Source organism: Strix uralensis, chromosome 24 (genome assembly GCF_047716275.1).
Source record: "Strix uralensis isolate ZFMK-TIS-50842 chromosome 24, bStrUra1, whole genome shotgun sequence".
NCBI lineage: Eukaryota > Metazoa > Chordata > Aves > Strigiformes > Strigidae > Strix > Strix uralensis.
The window spans coordinates 9,843,039-9,868,550 of NC_133995.1; the positions used below are offsets into that span (position 1 = coordinate 9,843,039).

Consider the following 25,512-nt stretch of genomic DNA (forward strand, 5'->3'; position numbering starts at 1 on the left):
GTTTAAGACAATGTTTTGAACATATTGCTTTTATTTTTATTACAATTGCAATCACATTTCACAGTATTCAGCTGTCCCATGAAATTCTTAAAAGTAAGAACAGTAAGCAGTGTAAAACATGGAATCATTTCAGATGCAGTCAGAGCAATTAAGGAAGTTAAGGATAGTAAACCTGATGTACAGCATTCTCTGGTTTTCTTTGGATGCTGTTTCTGGTAAAGGAGAAGTCTATTGTCCAGAGCATAACTGTGGCTCTTCAGAAATTATTAGACTGAAATGTAAGTATCTGGGTATGTATCACAGGTTGCTGGAGTCTATTTCTTTTTCATCGTTTTATTGTGGGTGAAGTGGTTCTGTGGTCTGCAGCCCTCCAGACACAGCAACTGTGGATTTTTGTTCCTTTTTTTGGATACTCTGAAGTTATGCTGCTTCTTACTTGTATATGCTGTTTAATGAAGGGAAATCTGCAGTGTCTTCCACTTAGAAAAACAAAGGATGATTGCCTCTGTTTAAAGTCTGCACTCATCCTTACAGACAAGAAAAAACAAAGAACAGAGTGGCATTTCTGAGGATTTAATATCCTGAGGAACAGTGACTTTCCTTCTACAAAATTAAGCTGCAGTGTAGCAGATCACCAGGTTCACCTTTTGATAGACTGGTATATTTTAGCTATCTAGCATTAGCAAGTAATTCCCTATAGTCATTCCCTTGAAAAGAAAAGTAAGATTCACTGACTGCCACTAGGGGATGAGAACAAATTCCATATAGCGCCTGAAATGTTGCCCACAGATCCATCAGTGTACAATTTATTCTCAGATAGTGTCATGTTTCACCTTTATTGCTCATTTGATTGTTTTCAAATTTTAGGCTTTAAATATGCCAGGATGGTTAATAAGTAGGCTCAGGGAATTAATGTCAAATAATAAGTTCTCTAGAGAGGGGTAAAGAAACCCAGACTTCACTCTTGGCGGGGCGGGGCATGACTCCATGACACAAAAAAGAAACTGAATGTTAATTCAAATACCAAACAAAACCACGGCAGAAAGTTCTCAGACCAAGACTCCCAGAGGACACAGACACATAACTACAAAATAAATACTAAGGAATCTTGGACATAAAAAAGTTCTATAAAAATACAATGCTGCAAAAAATACCACCTCCCATCCAGCCCAGATAACAGGTGACATTTTATGTGGTCTTTCATATTCAAAAGACTTTACATAAAGAGCCAGATTCAGAGATCAGAAGAATTGGAGGGCTAAGTTTCATCACCTAATTTTAAAATAACGATGTGGAAAAACCTCTGCATATCTACTGCACTACCATAAGCTGTCATCTTACTCTTTTATTTTAAAGTTAATTAAGCCCCTAGAGATGCAGCAATCTTGGAAAGGCTTAGCTGTTTAGTATACAGAGCCAGGAGGCTCTGAAATGAAGTGGTTGCCTTCCCTGGGCTTCTCAGTAGCTAAATCGGATCAGATTCTAGAAATGTGTTAGTCACCCCTCACGAATCCCAAATGGATTGCATCCAACAAATGTTCTCAGAATATGGTTAACACTGGCCTGTAGGTTAGAGGACCTTAGAAACAATGGGGTGGGCACTGCTTTGCTCTGGTCTGCACTAGTGCCTGCTCCTAACATAAGAGGTTGGCAGGTAGAAACCCTCTCTCAGAAGATGGGAGATGTGGGTTATTATGTTTTTACAGAAAGAAGAAATTCACCTTGTGCCTCCTGCTTCTTGAGGAAGTGCAATAAAACTGAGGCAGTATGCTGTAGTGCAAGCAGTTGCATTCACTGCCACATTACCAGTGAATGAGGGCTGTAGAGAATTTTGAAAATGAAGTTGCAGGTGCTTACTACTGAGAGAGTCATTCCAGGCTGTGAATCCTACATGGTTCCTTACAGGCTTGAGTAAAATACCCAATTCCCAGCAAGCTGTAAGATTTCAGATGTGCTCTAGCCTCATTGTCACTTTTTGGGTAGTCTTTGCTGTTTAGACTGAGCCAGTTAAACTTCCCTCCGTGTGGCATGATCATTGCTCAGGAGTGCCTTGTTCCCCACGTGTTGTGGTACATTTAATCTTAAGACACGGTTCTGAATTCTGCTGTTGAGATCAACCATGCAAAACTTAGGTGTTTCAATGATGGGTTTAAAATTGTCTGGAAAGATTTAAAGTGAAGCCACATAGAATTTGGTAGAACTATGGTTATTTACATCAGCTGAGAAACTTCCCTGGAAATTACTGGCAACACAGGTAAATTTTGATATCGCTGGGTTTTGTGAATTTAGTTGTTTACTGATTTATCTTCCTCACAAACATACGTATAAAATTACAGAGTAGAATTGAAGTTCGTAATTTTATGAAATCTGTTTTCCTCACAAAATGTAAGAGCGGAGAAAGCGGAGGACTCCAGAATTCCCCTTCACTTGCCTCTCCTGTTGTTCTCCTCTCTTCCCCTTCCCCTTGCCCTTGCCCTTGCCCTTTCCCTTCCTCTTTCTTTCTGCCACAGTATATGAACTACAGCTGTAGGCTGTGGAGGAATACAAGTGTCTTTCTCTGAGGAGACACCATTAGTTTCCACTTACTGACAAAGCATAATTCAGAGACTTTGTGCAATCTGCAGATTTATGAATCAGCTGTAAAACCAGTTATCTTCAGTAAAAATTACTCCTCAGTCTCTCTGACTATGAACAGGAAATTTACTATTTGTTCTAGTTAGTGACAAAAGCAATGTACTGCTAAAGCATGTTTGTTTCTTCACTTTCAAGTAAAATTTCACTTGTCCTTAGTGTGATGTCTCCATGAACTGAACTTGTTTTGGTGACAGGTAAACTGTCATATATGCATAGCTATAAATATTCAATGTTGCTATGTAAACTATAACTACATACAGTAGTACATGTCTCTCTTGCTTAACTTTTCTTGTTTAACTAACTAAGTTCTGTAAGTAATGTAACTGTATATATTAAAACTACAACAAATTCTGACTGAGCGAGCACTCCCTAGTTATACTTCTCTTCGACGTACTTGAATTCCACGTTTGCAGTATGCTGAGGCTATCCTTCAGTAGAAGCCTGTGGTATTGAAGACAGAGCTGCAGAGCAGGGAGTAAGCTACCCTTGCTTGTTTGGAGTAGAAGTCACGTAGTTACTGCTGAACAACTGATGTGCAAAGTCCTGTTTATGCTAAAGGCTGGTAATGGGAAATGCACTTAAACAGAACTAAATAAAAACATTATAAAATTTTCTAGTCTGAAATTGTATCAGAATCATAATTATGTATTTCAGAAACCACATTTCGGTACTGAAACCACTAGTCTGTCATGGTCTATGAGAGTAGAGTCCTTACGCATTGAAATGAATGGTTTAGAAGGTAGGCAACAAGATGTGATGAAATAGTCAATTTCGAGGAAGTCCTGCAGGGGTCTTGGACCCAGGCTCCTCAGCATTCCTAAGGGTAGGCTCTAGTCTTCAGCCTCCCTGAGGAATTACGATGTTGTTACACTATGTGTCAAATGAAATGAAAGATAAAGGTCAATGTAGGTAATGTGAAATAATCCCCCAGGATAAAAAAAACCCTCAAAAACCTAATTTTACATTTATAGTAATTGGCTCTGAGCTGACTATTAAAAATCAGGAAAAATTCCTATAATAGTCATTGGAGGTTTTTGCTTTTAAGTTAGTCTGTAACGGTGAAAAAAAGTAAGACTTGCAGAATAAATTCTGTCACTGTAAAAATTCCCCATGCTCACATGTGCAGTTTTCATTCCACTGCTTCAGAAGGAAGATAGTAGAACTGGAAAAGGTTTAAAGAAGGTTAAGAAGGACAATGAAGAGTATGTGATTATTTTTCATGCAGAAGCAGCCTAATAAATTGAACACTTATAGGCTGGAAAGGAGTAAAATAATGAGGAAAAAGGGAGAGATCTGAGAGAATTCTGTTAAGTCATGAGAAACATTGCAAAGCTAATGCTAGTGTGCTTTCTACGACATGAGAACTAGGGGGCAACAAAAGCCACTCTCAGAGTAAAGAGAAGATGACTGTTCTTCCCATTGCTGTAGAATGTTGTGAAAATGGGAAATTTGTATGTGTTCAAGGGAAAATTAACACATTCCTGGAAAGGAAATCCAGGGAGGACCAGTGCTGTCTTCTGATTTAAGAAACCCCTAAAATGCAAGTTTGTGGAAGGTGAGAGGATATTCTGGAGCCCTTTAATACATGTATAGCCTAATCTTACACACTTGCATGGTTACCCTTTAGACATTATTGTAGGAAGCAAGATATTTAGCTAAACAGATGTTTGGTCTGGTTCACTACTTATGTGAAGGCACTTTGTGTTGGAGGGAAGTTAAACGTTTGTAACGTTTTACTTTCCACAGTGTAATACAGAATTTATTGAAAAAGGAAGTCCAGTTACGAATTTTGTGGCTTTTACATTGAACGAGACGGTTGAAAGTGGACATTTTCTTTCCATTCTAGGTTTTTGCCTTTTGCCCACAGAGGTTTGAGTGGAGGAGGGAAACCCTGCTTTTGTGTTGGTTGTTTACATGCAGCTTTTATTCAGTTCTGGACAAACAGTGCACCGGCACTTAAAGATGTGAGTAGAGAGCAGTTGGCTACCTGAGATATCTGTGACTGTCAGTGTAAGCACAAAAAAGGATGCAGGAAAATACTGGATACTTACTGTAGTACAAGGATTTCTAAGAGTGAGAGAATAATTTTTACATCCAGTTATATTTCTGGTTATTACATATATGTAATATATAATATACAACATACAATATCAAATATTATACACATTACATTATGTATAATATATTTTATATATCATTATATATATTTCTGGGCGATGACGTCATATGATTTAGTTTTTGGTAGTTCTGCATGGAGCAGGAGTTGGACTTGATGATCCTTATGGGTCCCTTCCAATGTGAGATATTCTATGATTATTTAAGGAAAATATTGTGACTTGTATGCAGTCCCAGCACAGAGCAGGCTTGTGCTGTACTCTCAACAGACCTTTTGACACCAGGCTTTTCCCTTCTGGGGAAGTGAGAGCCCACCGAGCAGAGCATGCAGTCTGCAGCTTTCATCATGTGTCTTCACACATTCACGCAGTAAAGTCTGTTCTAATTTCAGACCTCCATGCACATAATGTAGCTGCCCCCAGGAGCCCGTGGGATAGTGGCTTGTTAAGGCCTCTTCCAATCCACGCACTAGGTGGATCTAGCAGCACCAGCAGGAAGTAGTTTTACAGCAGAGGAGATGCTCATGGTGCGGAGGCTGAAACTGTGCTGCTGAAAGAACAGTAGCATACCTGTGTTTCTGGAACAGCAGTTTCCAAACCTTCCATGAATTTTGTGCTGAGAGTGCATTTTGCCCGTCCAAGACACACCTGGAGCTCGGCGCTGGCAGCCGCTTCCCCTCTTGCTGGTGCAGGCATCAGTGGCTCACTAGGTGGTGCAAAATCTCTCTAAACCTCACATTCTCCCTGTGCAGAACCTGTGACAGGAATTAGAAGCAGTTGCAAAAATTGCATAGACAGTTTCATAGGTTTCACTTAAAAAAGGTTAATCATAACCTGACAACTAGTGAATTGAACTAAAAAAACCCAGTGTACTGCAGCTGGTTATTCTTAATATCTGATTTTTAGTTTATTGGAAAATTCTTTGCATTTATCCATTTTACCTTGATCTGTGGTGACTTACAATAAAAATGAGACTATACTAATGGGGAGTTTTTTCCAAGAAACCACACGGTTATCATTAGCCTTCAAAAAGCCTTACATAACAGTCATAAGTCCTAAAATTTTTGGAGGAAATATGCCATTAATGAAATGCCACACACATTTGTATGAATGGTGGGGATGAGAGGATCTGAATACTTGTTAAGCGCTGATGTTATTCAGTTTAAACATGTTTACACATACATGCTTCACAGATGCACGGATCACCAAGAAAGTGCTTGGTACTGGTTCTGCACCATTACATCTTGCTCCGAACACCGAAGGCCAAAGCGTGAAGGCCAGGGCTCTGCTGACGAGGCAGTGTTAGACTCTGTGCGTGTCTGGGCATTTACACTCTGCTGTGGGAAACCCTTATTGAGTGACATACATTTTTTTAACTCACTTTTTTCTTTCTGGTTTCCATGCTCTATTGGACTGATGAGTGGCTTGGTGGAAGAAAGAGAAGAGAGTGTCCCTGGAGAAGATTTCTAATTTTGCTCCCTGGGTGAGCAGAAACTTTTACAGAGCAGGCTGCAGGCTGACACTGGTGGAGGAGGGCTGGGAAAGGTCAGGGACTCCTGAATCTTGGCTCTTTTTTCCGCAACTTTGCTAGTAAAGCCCCGTAGACATTCTCCTAGGCTTTCTGCTTAAGACGAGAGATAGATCATCTCCCCCCCTAGATTTATAAGACTGTTTAAGGTTATGGCATCCTTAGGACCCATGAGGCAGCCAGAATCTATGGAAATAGCTGGGAAAACTGCAAACACAGAACGGGAATGAATGCTGCGGGTTTTGTAAAAGCAAAGTCGGTTTCAACTTCTCTCACCAAGCTGCTTAGAAGATACACCAGTTTGCTGCAGGCATAAGCTTGAATGATCTATACTCGGAAGGCAAAATCCTAGAAATTTTGTTTCTCTAACTCCAAAAGATTCCATTTTTACTATTTGTTTTTTAAAAATAATATGGTCCCTTTTGAGGCACACATAAACACAGTGATGCTCCTGTATCTCATATATAATACCAGCAAACCAGCTGTCACACTGCTTAAATGAATGTTATATGTAGCAGTAGATTTATTAAATTGTTCCATCTTCTTTTTAAATAAATTAAGAAATGTTGTGTTTTTGGAAATAAAAGCTTTCACAGGAATGTGGTTTTTTTTTTCTTATATCAGTGAGGTGAATCATTTAATTTGAAAAATTACCTCTTCTGACAATTGTAGGAGAGTTTATACAAATAGAGCAGTTCATTTTAAAGTAGAAAATCTAAATCATATAAGTAATCTCATATGTTTTCATACTCTGTTTAGACAGTCTTGCAGGCTACTAAAGTATATTTTCTGGAATGTTGAACTTAGTTTTCTTTTATACTTTTATATGGAGACAGATAAGGGGAAATACCAGGTATCTGGTAGGAGATCTTTTTCTGGTCTTGTGCCCCTCTCCCCCAACACACACTTGGGCAGGGTGCCTGTGGTAGTGAAGGATCCAGGAACCCCAGGAAGGCCTTATTTGCAATGCAAGGTTAAAACACACCAAGTTTCACTTTATATTTCAATGTTTTCTATGGAAAGTGGAAACAGATGGAATAGACAAAGGGATAGTAATCACGTGTCTAACGCTAACCAGAGGGGAAAAAAAAAACCGCAGCTATTCCCACATTGGTGTTTGCCTTTTCTTCTTGAAGATGTTCATGCAGTTCAACATTTGTTTTAAAAATCCTAACGAGCACATTCGTATCTCATGGCTGCTGGCCTGACAAGGAATTACATATGGGTGGCCTTGCAGAAGGGTAATAGTCTTGCATTGTACTGGTAACGGTTCTGAAAGATGCCTTCTTAGTCTGAAAGCCGAATCTTAGCTTAAAGGAGGAAGAGGAAGCACAAGTAACTGACTATGGTAAGAGTGAGCAAAAGTCTTTGTTAATCAGAACATAACATTATTTTTGTCTAAGACTTTTTCATATTAGAGAGGAAATTTAGTAGTGCCTTTCTTGGTAATTACAAGGAAGAGGTGACAGGAAGCACTGATCTGTGCAAGTCTCTACTGATGCTGAAATATGTTTAAAAAGCTCACCTGAATGAATTACAACACAGAAATAGTGTATCAGAATGACAAAATTTCCTATTTTTTCTTATTGAAGGAAATATTTAATATTTCCTTTTTAAATATTGAAGGAATTACATAGATATATTAATATATTCATATTGCAAATATATTTTTGAATTAATATATGTTAATATTTCTAATATTACTGAAGGAAATCTAGGACTCGGGGGTGTTGGTTGATGAGAAGCTCAACATGACCCAGCAACGTGTGCTGGCAGCCCAGAAAGCCACCCATGTGCTGGGCTGCATCCAGAGCAGTGTGGGCAGCAGGGCGAGGGAGGGGATTCTCCCCCTCCGCTCCGCTCTGGTGAGACCCCCTGCAGTGCTGGGTCCAGCTCTGGGGGCACCAACAGCAGAAGGACACGGACCTGCTCAAGCGGGGCCAGAGGAGGCCACGAAGATGCTCGGGGGGCTGGAGCACCCCCCTGTGAGGACAGGCTGAGAGAGTTGGGGGGTTCAGCTGGAGAAGAGAAGGCTCCGGGGAGACCTTAGAGCGGCCTCCCAGGACTGAAAGGGGCTACAGGAAAGCGGGGAGGGACTCATCATCAGGGGGGAGGGATAGGACGAGGGGTGATGGTTTTAAACTGACAGAGGGGAGGTTTAGATGAGATCTAAGGCAGAAATTCTTCCCTGTGAGGGTGGTGAGGCCCTGGCACAGGTTGCCCAGAGAAGCTGCGGCTGCCCCCTCCCTGGAAGGGTTCAAGGCCAGGTTGGACGGGGCTTTGGGCAACCTGGGCTAGTGGAAGGTGTCCCTGCCTGGGGCAGGGGGGTGGGACTGGATGATCTTTAAGGTCCCTTCCAACCCAAACCAGTCTGTGATTTTACGATTCTATTATTTTTCCGTGAGTATCATAAATACATGTTTTTGAAAAAATACATGTATAACTGCTATATTATACTAAATTATTTTTCTCAGCTCATCATATTGAATTGTATTATTCCTGATTCTGTTAATATCTGAGCTCAGATTTTTTTGCAGAGGATTTCTTTTTCTTTCACCACCTGCTTATACAGTTTGTCCTTGTGAGTAAGGCTTTATCCATATCTAGAATATTTCCTGAGGATAGTTTGTTTCCTTTGTACCATGTGAATACTGGCACACCAATCAGACAGCTGGGTTTTATCTGTTCTCAACTGCAAGGAAATTAGTTTTAAGAAGTCTTCGTCTAAACCAGTTCAGCATGCAATGTAATTCTTTTATATTTGTATTGATTCATTAATTACTAAGATCAAACTTATAAATTAACCAAAGCCAAGACTTTCATTCCTCTTTTGCTGTCTATTTTCATTTTTTTCTTAACTATGTCATATCATACCTCCTATTGCTGCTCAACATTTATATGTATTTGGACTTTTATCTGACCAGAAGTTGTTTGGTTTGACAGATTCTCTATTTGCGACATCAAAATATGTTGCTATGGAAAAAGTTACGAGTTCTAATTAAAAATGCAGAGGTCACAAATTTCCCAGAACCAGTAGGGCATAGATCCTAGGAGAAAAGAATCACAACATAAAAAACCCAGAGATATGTCAATCTGCAACTTCTCAGATCTAAAAGGAAAACAGCAAGCATTCAGAAAAAAACACAAGGCTGAAATTTTGATCAAGCTCACTTGCGTTCATTCAGATGATGTCTCGCTTCCCGCTGGCACAAGTTGCTTCGGGAATTCATGCAGAGCACTGATACTTGAAATGTCATCCTAATACAAATTAAAAAGAGGAGAGAGATAGATTAGATGGAAATTAGTAGTGAGAGAAATTAGACCTGCCTGGTCATCCTTTCAAATCAAATATCAATATTGAAATAATCTCCACATAATGGTGTTGAGTGTTCTGTCAACTACATGCGTTCATCACTTCCTTTGAAAGTTTGTCCATGCTCAGTTGACTCATTGATTTCTCTTCAGTGCTTCTTTAGTTGTTTGTTTTTACAGTTCCCATTTTATAAATTTTTATTTGTAAACAATTATTATGTCTTTCCACTCCTTTTGCTCCAGTTTAGGCGAACTACAAGAATTGTTGGTACAAGCGCAGGCTTGAGTTACAGGTGCCTGAGCTATCCACACCTGTGACAAGATGTGCCCACACAACATCTGAATCGGAGCACAGGATTGAAGAGCAGCTCAGCTGTAGCAAACTCCCGCTCAGTACCACACTAATACAAACACTCCTGTTCTGTGCTATGTTGGAGATTTCTGCAGTAGTGTGTTACGTGACATAGTCAAGACATAACCATTTTTGCTCAAAATGTATTTAGCTTCTAATGTTTTTACAGTGTTGGAGCTCTCAGTTCTTCCCCTGCAGGAATTCTGGTTTTTTTTAAATGACAGATACCCTGTAATTGTCTTCTAAGTTTGTGCTCTCTGTCCTCCAGTAGCAGGGCAAAGCAGTTTGTCTCTTTGAACTCAGTTCTACAATTCAAAAGCGGTGATGTGTTGCTAGTACAGCACAGAGCCAAGTTATCTCCAGTTCCTTCTCAGGATAGCTGCTGCGTATATTTCTGTGTTATGGAGATGGGAAGCTTGCAGTCTCATGGGTCCTGCTCACCCAATTACTCTTCTAGATACAAAAAAAATTAAATGTCATTTCACTGATGACTGAGCTTGCCAAAGTACAAAATGTCTGTGAGCACAGCACTTTGTTCTCCAGCGGGAGGTTGCCATTTAACAGCAGATCTCATCATGCACAGGTGCAGCTTCTTGTGGTCAACCAAGACTCATCCTGAGATTCACATGGCTCATGAAGGATCATTCTGGTAACTGAAGGACAATCAAATGTTTCTTGTAGGTAAGCAGACAGTTGGTTTTATGTATGTGAATTTCTGCTTAAGATTTCCATTATCTGCTAAAGATATTACAAAAGGTACAGCATGAGACTCATGAGGTAGACTTACTATTCCAATTTAATGCATGTGTGCATACAGGATTTTTTTTTCAGTTCCTACGAGAATTCTATAGTTGTTTTATTGCCAGTGTTATATATAGATCACTATCATGACTCTTGCCTCAGGCCACATCCCTTAAATTGAGGAGATAGACAGTCAAGTGTAATACCAGAACATGAAACTGACTTTGTTGTTCGCATAGCCCTTTTTTCATAACTACAGAAACTGGCATTGGGATTATGTATTTCAAAGCCTATGTGCATCATTTTGGTCTAATAGAAAATGCCATAATTGATAAATCAACAATAGATATCTGCTCCCCGCTTTCTAGGTTTTAAACTACCATATCTAATTAGGATGAGGGCTAGAGTCTTTCATGAGGGCTTACAAATGCTGATCTACAGTTTTATGAATGTAGAAAATGTCTTTCTTCTGTATTTAATGAGTCTTGTTTATATTTTTGAAGTCTATGCACTGAGCTAATTATCATGAAAAATTCCAGGCAGCTGCCTTGAAACTGTTTTAAACAGCTATTTCCTTTTACCATTCTTTGTTTTTTAATAAGTCAAGAAGTTTTCAGATATTTACAGAATATATTCAGGATCAGGATCCACTATTAATGTTTTTTTATTTGACTGAAGCAACGTCAGATCTTAACTTCCTTGCTTTAATTCTAAGCCACACTAGATGAGAGACTCCGTGAATTCAGATGGCAGTTTAGATGGCAACCATGCTTCTGAGAAGGTACAAACTTTACACTTTACCCATTTCTACAATAACAACCAACTTTATGCTTTTTAATAAGTGTCCAAATTAAGCTGATAATTTAAAAAAACCCCAGGATACTACAGTCATTTTACATAAGTGTTGTATTTCCATTTTCCCACATTAATTGTGGAGGTATTTTTATTGCTATCTGTCTTTCCTTTGATTTTTTTTTTTTTTTTAAAACAAGCAAGATACTCTGAAAGAGCAGTGTCCTGAAGGGAAGCTGTGGAGATCCTTCCTTGAGCGGAGTCTCTTGAAAAATTTTTCAGCCCTGAAGATTTGTAAAAGGGAAGAAGCCAGAGTAAAACTGTTGCAGAGAGCTTGGAGTAACAGGATAGGCTCCATAAACTGTTTTTGTACTAAAAATTCTGATTCAGAGTGTTGCTAAGTGCAAACAGAAATATTTTTCTGTTAGTTGCCAAACAAGCGGGAGACTTTCTGACTTTCTTTTCATCATTCGGATCTCTAAAAAGGGAGGAGAGGGAGGGAATTCTGTCTAGCCTGTCAGGGTCTGGTTCCCTTACCAGGCTTGTTTTAACCCCGTTTGTGTTTCTCCAGAAAGGGTGTAAAACCAGCGTCAAACCACCAGTCTCATAATTGGAACCCATTTTCAAGGGTACAAGGCAACAGAACAATGTGAGGTGCTAAGCAAGGCATTTTGTCTTCTAAAAGAGACTAGGATATATACTGTGAATTAGAATAAAATGTAAAGTCAGTAATAATTCCACGTAAAGATTTTCCAGCAGAGTTGGGCCAAAGATACTTCTCATGTGCACTGATGATTTCTGTTAATGAAGACAATTATGTGAAAATGGTTTTATGTGGTTATAGGATGAAAAAAAATCTGTGAAGTCATTAAAAGAATCATCCATTTCAGGACAAACCATATAAGGCGCATAGAATTCTACCATGCTAACATAGACTAGGTAGTAGACTAACACTTAAAGAGAGGCCCCTTAGAACAGAGAAGTAGCTGTCCTTCCCTTTGTGTTTCCCTGCCCAGGCTTTCAGCAGGGATCTTATCATTGTTTCTTTCATGAGTATTTTTACACCTCTGTTCTGTATATGTATGTTCTAAGGTCTGTTATATCTATTAGCAGGTTTTTGAAGGCCCTAAGGCCAAGGGAATACCATGCTGGTATTTTCATTTAACCTACTTATATGAATGAGATAATATTTAAACCCTATGCTTGAAAAACCTCGCCAGTTAGTACTGAATGGCTTAATTGCCCCTTAAAGGCTCCACCTGGAAGGAGTGGGCATACCTGGAGATGACTGGCTCTGTTCTTGAAAAGGGAGCTGGAAAACTCGTTTAAGGCATGTTCAGGACAGAAGGCAGCTGTGGGTGGCAGATTTGTATCCAGACAGCCCTCAGAGAGGCATTAGTTCCAGGTAGGCACCTTGTAAGGATATTGATGGCAAGGGTGAGCTTTTTTAGTATTAAAGCTTCTTGGATTTTACTTTTGACTTTCTTAGCAACTAGAATACTTGGGTATAAACTGCAGCCAGTAGATCTCATGTTCCTCTGGAGAGGAAGGACTCTGGAACACAGTGCTGCTATTATCCCAGATCCATGCTGGTTTTGGCCTAGAAAACTAGCTTTGTGGGAGACAGTTGGCCTTCCTGCTGGAATGTATGTCTGTAAGGTTAAATTGTAGAAGACAGCTGTAAGAGCTCTATTGACACTTAGAGGAGGTGACAGATGACAAAGATGTGGTAAGAAGACTTCTGGGTTTGGGAGAAACTGGTTGAGCACTAGTTTTAAGTCTAGGCAATAAGGAACATGGCAAGAGCAGGCTTTTGTGGCACTGTGGTCAAATGAGAGGGCTATTTAATGACAGGAGCTATCTGCACTATGCATGAGGTCTGTCTGGATTAAAGGGGCATGCAATAGGTGTGTATCAGGCAGATTGCATCCCCTGCTCTGTAAATTTGTCATCAGTTGCACACCTCTGACAGCAGTCCTGCAGGGGCTCCTGTTCCAGAGCTCAAGTGCATTTCCATTGCTTCGTCCCTTGAGCTGGCAGGACAGCATGGGCCATCAAATGGAACTGACAAACAGGAGCATGAGTTTGTATTGATTTCTATGCTGTGACAGATTGTGCCACAGGCTAGTTGCAGTGTAAGGGCTAGAAATAAAATCTGGGAACTCATCTTACCATAATGCAAATATGGGTCCTAGAAGAATCTGGCCTGTGTCTTAGTTAAAATATGTTGATATTAAATCAGTCTTTGCCAGCCTTTAAAGACGAAAGCATGCTTATGCAGAACTGTAAGCAAACCCCATTTTTTGGTTACAAGCTGTGAGTACATTTACTAATGTCAGACTATAGATTAGATACAACTTGCCAAAAATAACAAAGCAGGTCACCATTGTGCATACGAAACAAGTTTTTCCATAGGCAGTGCTAATACTATTGTGGTATTCTGTGTTGGTTGTGTGAATTAATAGACTGTAAGCTCATTGCAATTTATGACAAATTAAGTGTCTTTTTACTGTGTTCTTAAGTACTATCCTACCTGAGCTGACTGGTTGCTTGTGGCTGTTAGTTTAAAAACACACACTTCTAAACAAACTCTGCACTTGCTAGATTGGTGGCCCGTGTTCCAATCAGTTGATTGGAAAAAGCAATGTATTTGCTGTCTGACGAAGCTGAGCTGGTATGCAGCAGTCAGGCTGACCTCCTGAAAAACCTCCCAGTTTGTTTAAATTTAATCAATAAGTTGGGATTAACCACCATGCTGATCTTCATATTCTGATCTATGTACAAGTTAAATGCGTATCTTTGACTTTCAACAAAACTCGCAATGAAAAGAACAGTGTTTTCATTACAGTGCTCAAGCTTTATTCTGCCAGTGACATTGCTCCTTTGTCATCATCCCCTATAAGAAATTCTGAATAAATTAATGCTTATAGGTGCAGTTAACAAAGGAGACAGAATAGTCTACCAGTACATATTCCCAGTAGCACACACCAAATTCCCAAAGTCCCATTGTGTTCTGTAACCCTAACACCGACTGGACTAAAAACTGTATGAAGCGGTCCTTAGTTGCAGTGCTTCATAAAAGAAATCGGAGCCAACTCTCATGCACCAAATGTATTAAGCGCCTGTGGTACCACTGTTTTTCATCAGTGCCAGTTTAGCATAATGTCATAATCTATAGGAAGAGACAAGTGGTTTGGTTTTGTTGGTTTTGTTTGGTTTTTATACAACACGTAGAAAAACTGCATGGAGTTACTACTGGGGAGATGATGGGGGAATTCAAATAGCTTCTGTAAACCTATTGGATTTGAAAAATGAAACTAAAGGGAAGTTTACTTATACTTACTTTGTAAAGGAGGTTTCTTCTTGAATCTCATAAAATTTAGCAGTGTTTATTGCAAAGCTTAGCAATGAGGTTACATCTACTCATTATGCATGCACACGTGTGTATTTGAAAACAGGTTGGGAATAAGAATTGAAGTTTCTTGCACCATGACCCAGTATCCTATCGGACAGGTTAGTTCCGCTCATGCAAGCTTTAGTAGCGCTTTAATTTACATACAGCACAGTGCAGGGTTCTCGGTATATAGCGAGCCAATGTTTAAAAATGAAACTTAGCTATAGTCACTGCCTGTGCCCCAAATCATATTTTCTACTGACAGTGACCCATACCAGTGACATGTGATGGTTGGCCCACTTTTCTCCAGACGTTCAAATTGTCCATTTCCTCCTCATGCTGCTGCATGTAATTTAGTAATTTTAGGTACAAACTGGATGATGAAACATCCACAAGCTTCCACAGTTTACTGCTTACATTTTTCTTCAGTTACTCAATGATAGTCAACTGTATCTTATACAAGGCCCTTAATGTAGAAGAGATGTCCCACTGAGGACAACACAGGAGGACATATGAATACATTTTTACACAAAGAAACATCTTTCTCAGTGCACTTCACAATAATGTGTCAAGAAACCTCAAATTTAGCTGTAGTGCTACAGAATGCAACAGGCCCTTTAAAGGCTTAAAAATGCAATAGCAGCTTAAGCAAAGACCTCCAGATACCCTTGTGCTTGGAGGCTGGGGAACTGAAGACACTGCCTGAGACACACTCTTCTTATCCTGATCACTTTGCCTCAGGCTCACTGAGTCCTAAGTGAATTTAGGAAGTATATTTGGTTTGCCATGCTCGAACCACCTTTTGTGATTATTTCTAGATGTAACTCCAAAATTATTCAGAATTGGAAGAGTGACCTACTGATAAACAGCTCCCATTTTCCATTGAAAGCTGCGACATTCTAGGGAGTTGGTCTTACAGAACCAGTGGTTTATTGAATTCTTTGAGGCGGATTCTGTCATTTGAGGGCCATGTCACAGCTGGTTTTGAGCAGACAGATGGAAGGGATGGTTCTGTACCGCTCTCTCAGATGACACTAGAGCTTTGCATGGAAAAAATCCTCAGCACAGAACAGTGAAATGAAGTTGTCATTACTGACCTTTAAGAACGAAAAAATTTCTGTGCCTGGGAGTGCCTCGCTGACCTCAAGAGTGGTTTTGTACGATAGACACTTGAATGCAGTCAGTGATATCTGGATGCGTCACAAGTGTGTATTTACTCTTAAACAACTGAGAGAATAGCTACTTTAGATTGGCAAAGACATCTGTGAATAGACTGTGCAGGCAATTGACTACAGATAGTATTTCAGAAAAGTGATCTTGCGCTGCTATTCAGTGAGATCTGCATGCCTACGAAATGTCATTATCTTCCTGATTCCTTTTTGCCTTCTCTCATGAATGAGGCACTCTCCATATTTGCCTCAATGAAGGCTTTGTTTTTGTCTTCAACATTCAGCACAAACTTTCTGGTGATCAGAATGAAAAACGCTATCATAACAGAGATTTTTCTTCTCAGACTGCCAGTTTAGAAATACTGCTTACTGGTAGATGAAGCTGAGCATTTACTTAAAGTATTTGGGTAAATCCACTAGCTTTTTCCTCTACAGGGCCTGATGCGTGTGTCCCATCAATACTGTTTTTGGAAAGATTATTCTGATACTGTGTGTAAGACTTGAGGATTTTTCACTTCTGGATGGTTGGATCTATCCTTGGTAATTCAGAGAAACTTGGTGGAGAAACACACACTTACTCAAGGGACTTATCATATGGGGACTTCCTGTAAAAGGGTCTCAAAAAGATTTTCTAATAATAAGATAAATAACATGGGTGAGTGTTCCCGGAGTCTATACTGGTGTGCTGAGATGTTTAATTTTCTGTGAATATGGGCTGCATAGATAATAAAGACAGACAGTATTAAGAGGCTTCTTTTTTTTTTAACTCTCTGCCACTGTACAGATTCGGGTGGGGGGAAGGGGGAAGGACCTTTTGATGGTAAATTAATTGAAATGGAAATACTGCCTGAAATTCACTTATAAAGTCACTAAAGCACGGTCACTGTAGGAAGAAATAAGGGCTATCTAAGCAAGCGTTGTATGTCTATCCGGTGCATCTTTTGTAAAATGAGGGAACTATTTTTAGCAGAATACAGAGATCCATTTTCCATGTCCACGCAAAAGGGGAAGGAGAATCAGCATGGCTGAAAACAGAGGCAGCAGATACATCTTCAGCAAAGCAAGCAGGTGTCAGGAACAGTAAACAATGAGAACATGGGAATAGGTGGAAAGACTGTGTTCCAGCTGTTTTAGGAGCGGTTGACTAGAAGCGCATGTTCAATGCTGTTGATCAGATGGCTGAAATATGGGAGAAACATTTTAAAAGAGGACAGGGGAGAACAGGAGCTTCTGACCTGTGGAAACTTCTCCTATTTCTGTATTATCTCTAGGCTAAACCTAGAATGAATAATTTATTCCGAGCATTACCACTGTACAGATGTTACTGCAGATGGCACCATCTCTGCCAAAAAAACACTTGTAAATATGCACAAGGAATGTAACCAGTTATGTTTAACTTCCAATGGAAGTTGTTCAAAACAAAAGAATGCTACATGTTTCTCTTTTCTTCTACATTCCCCCTCAGGTGAAATTCAGGTTTCTCCAAAAGAAAAGTTGTGTTTTCACCCGTCATCCCAGGCACTTACAGATAACTTAATGGGGAAGCCTAGGCATCTACTCTACCAGAGATCCAGGAAATATTTTCTAAATTGTGTCACAGTAGAACGAAAACCTTCCTTGAGCTGTAGGGTCTAAGGGAAAGTAGGTTATATATGGCATTATTTTTCTGTCCTCTAATGGACACTATTGTCTGACTTTGCTACAGCCGTGGTTTTCTAATTGTTGGAAGTAATTTGCCCAGATTAATGCTCTCTGTTCAATTCACTTAATGTGACTTAATTTCATAACACTACAGGCTTTATCAGTAGTCAAAATAACCCCTGGAAAACCCCAGGAGGCAAAAATGCTTGTCGAGTTTAGCTGTTGAGGCTGGATGATGCTGCTTTGTGGAAAATGAAGTAATTGTTTTGAGGGAAAGACCCATCAGAAAATTACTGGGTCTATCAGAATTCTTTGTCTTTCATCAGTTGCATTACTCGGTCATAACTTGGCTTTTATTTTTATGTTTATCACAATGCCTTTTTTTGTGTCTCTGGTGATACAGGAGTACTGTGAGACTTCCCTATGCCTACACTACAAAGTATCATACAGTTAGTTACCCATAAAAAAACCCTCACATAATTTTGTTACCGGATTGACTTTGGGATATTACCTATTGCAAAGATGCACATAAAGGCACAGGTATTTTCTGTTTCAACTTCACATTGAAAGTGTCAGCTTACATAAGACCATAAAAGTTGTTGTGTTGGTTTGGGGTTTTTTTCCCCAAAAGAGAATTGCTTTCTAGTATGTACAAGTATCGTTAAGTGTTCTCTGCATAGCCAGTATGGTTGTTCTCATTAGCTTTCTTTACATACCATGTATAGTTGTTTGCAATAGCTATAGCTAAGGAGTCGTGTGTATTTAGGAATGTTCTCTGTAGTATCTTTTCTCCCTTAGATGTGGTAAGATATACTCCAAATTCTGCCCTGGAACCCATTTACACCAGCAATAGCTATCAGTCAGTCAGCTGTCTTGCCTTTGACTAATCAGTCTGCTGATTCTGAATGCTAAAAGTAACCTTTGATTTGAGTCAATATTATCTCACGTGTAATCCAGCATGTCTTGACCCCTTTTTTCCTGAGGCTGATCATACAAAGCACTGTTCAGTGCCTTTATTCAGGATAGGAAAAGGTCTTTAGAATTGTAAACACATTAAACATGTTAATAGTGTATGAGACTTCTCAGAAATACCATTTTGCAGCCAGAAGCTACTATTCTGCACACCCCTCCTAAAAAAAAAAGAAAGAAGTAGTAAAACAACTGTAATGGCATTTCCAGGTTTTCACCCAGCTTTAGTAGTTATTGCTTAGGGTTGATGGGTTAGTCTTCAGTGTTCGCCATATATTGCCAGGAGTTTACGACTTACAGGATATCAGTATGATAGAAGGCTTATGGTTTACCAGTCACCGTACTCTCAGCCCTCATGCTTCATCATTTAGGATTCACGCTCTGTGTTTTGCACTGTGTGGTTTGCTAAAGTAAATTATAAACTGAAAGACAGAACTCTTGAACTCTAACCTTTAAGTAAGATTTGTAACCTTCCCTCACCACCCAGGGTTCATCTGTGGGGTCTGATTCAAGACCTGGTTTTGATAGCTTCCCTACATGCACTCAGACTTCCCAGGAAATTGCTAAGGTGTTGGAGGGAGCTGTGAGGAAGTACGTACTGTATAGCTGTGCAAGATGGTGGAAGTACAGACATGTGAGCCTGAAATGGGGCTGGGTAGTACCTCAGGGATTTGAGAAAGAGCGTTCGTGGTGGTTATCCACCCACAGGAACCCCCAGAAAGCACTGAGATAATAAAAATCTTAATAATTTTGAAGGAAAACTTGAGGAATTGGCAGCTAGCATCTCAGAAACACCGGGAGCAGAAGCCAGTCCTCCTCTGACCGGTAGCTGCCTGGGCAGTGGCAGTTCTTTGGATTTCATGGGCATGGTCATAGGGAAAACAGGCACTGAGCATATTAACACTTATCCTGCTAGCCCATTAAATCCTACTTCTTGTTTGTATGCGATAATCATTCTGCTTTATACGCTTGTGTAGATGCTCCTTGTGTGCTGCTTGGACACAGTAAAAGTCCCACAGACAAGGTTATGCAGCATCTATGAGGCCACAAAGGATTGTAGGAGGAAGTGCTCCCAGGATCTGTTGGATTACTGTAGGGTTCCTGGAGATCCTTTGGTATCTTTGGTCGGGGGGAGTGGGGTGGGTGGAATCAAGATAACACACAGATCAACTCCCCAACTCCCACCAGTGTTTTCTCCTGCTGGGTCAGGGACCATGTGTTAACTGATACTGGGGCTCCTCTTATTTTAGCTAACGAAGCCCACAGAATAGATCAGACACTGGAGTGAGGAAAAGGGTCAGATGGGACATCTCTGTGTAAACCCAGCCTAGGTATTTCTCTCTTAAGAGGTGTTCCTGGGGAGAGAAAGGAGAGGCAAGAAGAGACTTATATCTCCTAAGATTCCCCTTCCTCCTTCAGTAGTCATATTCAAACCAATACATACTATAGTTTATTTGGTCATCTTTATGCCAGGGAGCACAAGGCCCTCAAAACTGAACCCTGCCAGAGCCTGGGGTGAGTTTTTCTGCGCTTGTGGTGGATAAGAGCCACGGTAACGTTCCTCTTTGTCATCAGGATTTCTCTTGTCCACCCACTGAGGATGACCCTGCCAGAAGGTGCTAGGGAAAGGGGAGGATGACATAGCCCAGCAATGGCTGCAGGCAGCCTGGGGTTAACCTGGATGGCCTATCTGATCCTCCCTGGCTTTTCTTCTCCCCTCCTGGTCTGAGGTTCCTTCCCAATATGGGCCGGTGCACGTGCTCTTGGTCCTGCAGACGCAGACACCTTGGATCTGTGAGGAGGCAGTCGGGCCCACAAGCAGGCTTTTGGCACGTCAGTGAGGGGACAACGCTGTGTTGCTGGGCAGGTGAGGGGTGAGCGGGCTTGGGGCATGATGTGGACTGGTCTGAGCTGTCTGTTCAGGGACAAACATGGAAGGAGGGGAAAGGAAGAACATCTGATGAATTATGAGGTGGAATTCTGTGCAGGAGTAGCTTTTTGGAGAGGGTGTGGAGGCAGTGGTTTTGAGCTTATTCAACCCAGCTCGCTGGTGATGATTTCCTTATCCCCGTTATTTCTTAAGGAGAAGAAAAAAAAATTGTATTACATGAGGACCAAAATTTTTACGGTAAATTTCCTAAGCACCAAAGATAGTACAAGTGAACAACATACTAAAAAAACAGCAACCTCAAACTCTAAGCAGAGCCTCATCAACAACTGACAGTAAATTCAAAATGCATACAGCATCATCTGATAAAGCCCTAGGATGTTTACCAGACCACTCACCTCTATAAAAAAGACTATTTTATTTTCTGTTTAGTCTGTGTCTCAGTTTAGAAATTATTTAATGTATTTCTTCTCTGCACTAATTTGAGATTTTTATTGCACAAGTTCTTCACAAAATCTAGGCATAACTGCTGTCACAGTAACCCTATGAGACAGGCAGTGTGACAGAAGAAATATTTATAGAGTGCGAGTGGACAACTCAAAAGTCAGCATAGCATGACACATATGTTCTAAGGTCTTAATTTCTTCCTCCACAAACTGTGTCAGCAGGAGGATTGCAAAATGACAAGCTGATTTTTAATGAGAAACAAGAATCTCACAATACCGAAAAGGACATTAGAATTTACTGTCACCTTACTGTCTTTTTAAGATAAAGGCTGAAGTCACGTTTGATGCTTGGCTTCCACTTGGCGTACATTTTTTCAGTCTATACATTTAATTTAATTAGCAGCGATGTCCATCTAGCACTTGTCCTGCAGAGCATTAATGCTGATACCCATTTAAAAAAAGAAAGAAAATAATCTCTCTGCATAGGAGATACCATGTTAGACAACAGTACGCAGATCTCGTTAGGGACACCTGTTAGAACAGAGTTACGGTCACAGCGACACAGTTTTTAGGTTACCACTTGGGAAGTGAGCATCTAGCTTGCAGCCTGAAGTGCAGCAAAGCAGAAAAGAAACAACTTTTCAAGCAAGAGATGGGTAAAACCTTCCACCCTGACACCTGTCTAGTACCTCAGAGCACCGGGAGACCAGCCTGGCAGCGTAGCCCCTTCCTGCCTTCGAAGCTCTGTCATCCCTCGGGGACGGCTCCACCGCTGCTCTTGGAGACTTCGAATCCCCTGCTTACTTGCCTCCTTGCCCTTCCCAGCATCTCCCCCCAAGTTCCAGGCCGAGCGCCATCTATTGCTGCCCTGAGACACGCAGCCAGTGTTTTCTGACGGCATCCCATCCTGATTTCTCAAAGACATTATCAAACGGCATTATTGTCTTCGAGCTTTGGACAAATCTTCCCCTAGAATCGCTTAAAAACCATCCCGGTCCCTCCCCTCGTCTTCAAAATTCTCACCAAGGTCGTTCTTGTTTTCTGTGGCGCCGCGGCCCGGCTCGGGGCGGCCCGTCGGACCGCGCCGAGCGCCACCTCGCACCGGGCGAAGGCGAAGGGCAGCTCCTCCCCCGCAGCTCTCCCGCCCTCCGGGCGTCCCCGCTCCCCGGCGGAGCGGCGCGGGGGGGGGCGCGGGCGAGACCTCCAGGCCCCGGCGGCGCCTCTGGTTCGTGCGGCGCCGCCCCCCCGCGCTTCCCCCGCCGTTGCGGGGCGCGGGCGTGGCCGTGCCCTGCCCTCGGGCCCCAGGTCTCTCCTGGCGGCGGCGTCTATCCCCTCACTCCCCTCCTTGTCCAACCTCCTTCCTTCGCTTCCCACCTGCTGCTTTCCCCTCTTTCCTTTCCTCTCCCCACCCTTTCCCACTTGGTTTCATACTTCCGTGCTTGTTCCCTTTCCCTGTCTCACCCCCATTTTTCCTGCCATCCTTTCCTCTTTCTTTCCTTCTCCCTTCTTTCCTCTCGAACTTGCCCTCCATTTCTCATTTGCCCCCCTTCCTCTCTGTCTTACAAATTCACCTTGTCCCTCTGATCCCACTTTCTTTTTTGTTTTCTTTCTTCCTCCTCTTTCCCCCTTCAGATCTCCACACCTCCAGGCATAGACAGCCAGGGACCACCCCCACACCCGTGTACAGACTGGAGGCACCAACTAAGGTGAGTGACAAATAAATCCTGCCCCAGAACACCTATGACGGCCTCAAATCCTGCTTCAGTGCTCCCAAACCAACTCTGAGGCCAGGCTGGGTAGATTTGTTTCTTTTGCAGGGTAATCCCCTGAGGACCGAAAACTTGGAAGTGAAGCAATGTGCCCTGATTTGTTCATTTCAGTGATGTTTTTCTAAGGAAGTATGTAAGTATGGAAGGGGCCTAGAAGGGGTAGCAAACAGGAAAGAGCAAGGAGTGTTCTGAGAGAGGAAAAGCTAACTAAATGCCATCAGCACTTAAGTCGTTAAAAGCTGAAGGAATGGTGGTTAAGCATTGTTTATAGGAAGGTCTGAGAGGGCATGGAAAAATACTATGGCTGAACCCAAGGTTCTGCCTCAGGCCTGCAAGCAGGCTTTTGGCATGGAGTCCTCAGGGGAGGGGCCCTGCATGCTGGGCAAGTGAGGGCTGTGTAGGGCTGGATCCTGACGAGGGCTGCTCTGTGACAAACACACGTGAAGGGTAATGGGAGATGGTTCTGAAGGAATAAGGTATGGGGGCTTTTCATATCCAACGAGGTCCCTGATGTGTCCACTGGGGTCCCCCACAATGTCTTGAGGACAGGGCTTCATCTGGGGTCCCCCAGGACTTCTCCTGCAATGTCAGTAGCCACAGGTAGAACCCAAGGCACTGTCACACACATGCACTTAGAACCCCTCTGGTAGCTAGCCCTACCTACCCTGACCGGCTGCTCGCCGGCTCGGTCAGCCTGAGGGCTCTGCAGGGGCCACTCAAACCAGCCCCAAAGCCCCTAGTCACTAAAACCTGCCCCAGGACCACCACCAATCTCTGAAGTCCCTGGACCTCAAAGCACCCCCAGATTTGAACCAATTCCCTCCTACAATCTCAAAACTCCCCCTAAGGCCTGCCCAAGACCACCAATGCCTTCAGCACCCCTGAAACCTGCTATAGCGCCCCCCCCCCCATCCCCAATCCTGCCTTCATTCCCCTGAAGTCCACCCCCAAACAATCTCCAGTACTTACAGCAACCGCAAAACAGCCACGGTCCTGCCCACAACTCCAGATGTCTCTTTTTTATCTCCCTTCACTGTTTGGAGTCGATCTCTTGGTACCCATGTGGTGCTGTGCGCCCTCGGATCCATGCTTCAGGAGAACGGGATGGATGGCTGGACACGGCTGGGACTGAAGTACAGACCGTTCAGAGACCCAGCAGAGGATGGGTCGTTCCCTGGGGTTCACTGGCATTTGCTTTTTCCATTACAGTAAGACAAGCACAAGCTAGCCCTTGACTTGACTTTTTTGTCGGTTAATGCCAATGTTCAGTTACCTCAGGGGAAAGAGTGAAACTCAGCCAAGGTGTCTCCCACCCTGTTCACCTCCAACATAGGCCCTGCTGGAGGCTGATGCGCTTCCCACTATGCTCAAACTGTTTTGCGGTCCTCGCTGCCTGCAACATGACTGCATCAACTCTGCAGTCCCCTAGCACTCCTACACAGCTGTGTTTTGTTGGATGAGCATGGAGCTGTCGGAGGCAAAGGGGAGTGTAGTGCCTTCTCTGCAAGGCGTGATTTCTCTCAGCCTGCTGTGCTCCCTACAGTGTTACTCTGGTTGCCTGTGGTCAGAGCCAGCTGTCTGTCTCCCAGCAGCACTTCCACTTGCCCTGGCCTGGGAAAGAAAGAGGAAAAAAAGTGCATTGAAACCACCAGCAGCTTCTGGATTCATTAGTCAGCTCTCTACAAGAATCACATCTGCTCTAGTGGGGCACCATCAGGCCTTTGGATATGGAAGGAGCAGGCAGGGTGTGAGGAAGGGTGGAGGCTGCAAGTGGAAGCGCCAAGGGGTGAGTGGAGTTACCTGAGCAGGTTGTTTGGTGGGTGAGATGTGGGCCAGGCTGCTGGGGTCTGTAGCGGGGTCTTGCATGCAGGTTTGCAGTTACCTGTGCATATGGTGGGAGGTTCCTGGGGGGTAGTGTGTGGAGGAGAGGGGATGCTCTGTGTGTGCGTCTGGGCTGTTGCGTGCATTGTGGTGCCGAAGGGAGTGTCTGCACATGCCTGCAGGATTAATGCACAGTGCCTCTTTCCATGCTGGCGTCTGTTTTGTCAGCTGTACCAGTGTTCATGGACAAGTGTGCGTGCACCAATGTCAGCATGTGAAGGGGAAGACTGTTGCACTGGTGGTACCCTACCCATCCCTCTTTCCTGGTCATGGCATCCATCTGTCAGACTGGTGGGGACGTTAGCTGTGTGTGGGTGGGTGTATGTGCCTGTGTTTGTGCTGGTCATGAGGCAGAGCTGCTCCCTCGATGGGGCTATGCCAGGGGTGCAGGACATGTGTCTGCATGCATCCGTGTGTGCTATCACACATGTGCTTGCATGCTTTATGGTGCAGGGGGCTCTTCCCCGGACTCTGTGTGCCTGTGGAGGTGTTGTGGGGTCTGCAGAGCAGGTTTTTCTGGGTTCTCTGTGGCTCTTTTTGCTTCCAGGGAACCTGGGATCCCTGAAGTGCTCTAGTCACCTCTCTGGAGTTGTTCCAGGGGCCTGTGGCGGCACACTTGTGGGTCTGGGGGTACTGTGACATCTCTTAGACTTTGTCAGGGTCTCTGGGATGTTTGCAGGGGCCCCTGAGACTTTTACTCAGATTTGAGCTCTGTTCTCAGTGTGGGGGAGCTCATTTGGGGGTCTGCTGAGCAGTTTGTACCACTTCAGTGTCCCATTTGGGCTGTTCCAGCTGTCATCTTGGGTGTCTAAAGCTTTTGGTGGTTCCCTGGGGCCACAGTGGGGTGTGTTGTGGTCTTTGCCACGTTTTTCGGACAGCTTG

The 25,512-nt window shown here is 42.6% G+C and overlaps 1 protein-coding gene and 1 long non-coding RNA gene across 7 annotated transcripts in view; one reads left to right on the plus strand and one right to left on the minus strand.

Moving 5' to 3' along the window:
* LOC141954386 (uncharacterized) overlaps positions 1-25,512 on the plus strand; it is a 123,725-nt gene that overhangs the window by 90,756 nt on the left and 7,457 nt on the right. For 4 of the 5 annotated variants that reach the window (XR_012632157.1, XM_074893836.1, XM_074893834.1 and 1 more), the window contains exon 1: positions 22,892-24,535. Coding sequence is in view for 3 of the 5 variants with exons in the window: in XM_074893836.1 (XP_074749937.1) it covers positions 24,206-24,535 (330 nt within the window). In the remaining 2 variants the exon portion in view is untranslated. Of the gene's footprint in view, positions 1-4,480; positions 24,536-25,512 lie in introns of those variants that run through there. The other variant, XR_012632159.1, reaches the window with a different exon arrangement.
* Positions 4,718-23,829, minus strand: LOC141954388 (uncharacterized). Of its 2 annotated transcripts, none has more exons than XR_012632162.1 (3): positions 23,719-23,829; positions 9,448-9,534; positions 4,718-5,503 (listed from the first exon to the last, which is right to left on the minus strand). It is a non-coding gene; the product is annotated as an uncharacterized LOC141954388 (long non-coding RNA). The 2 variants fall into 2 exon arrangements; XR_012632161.1 differs by lacking the exon at positions 23,719-23,829 and adding an exon at positions 22,004-22,096.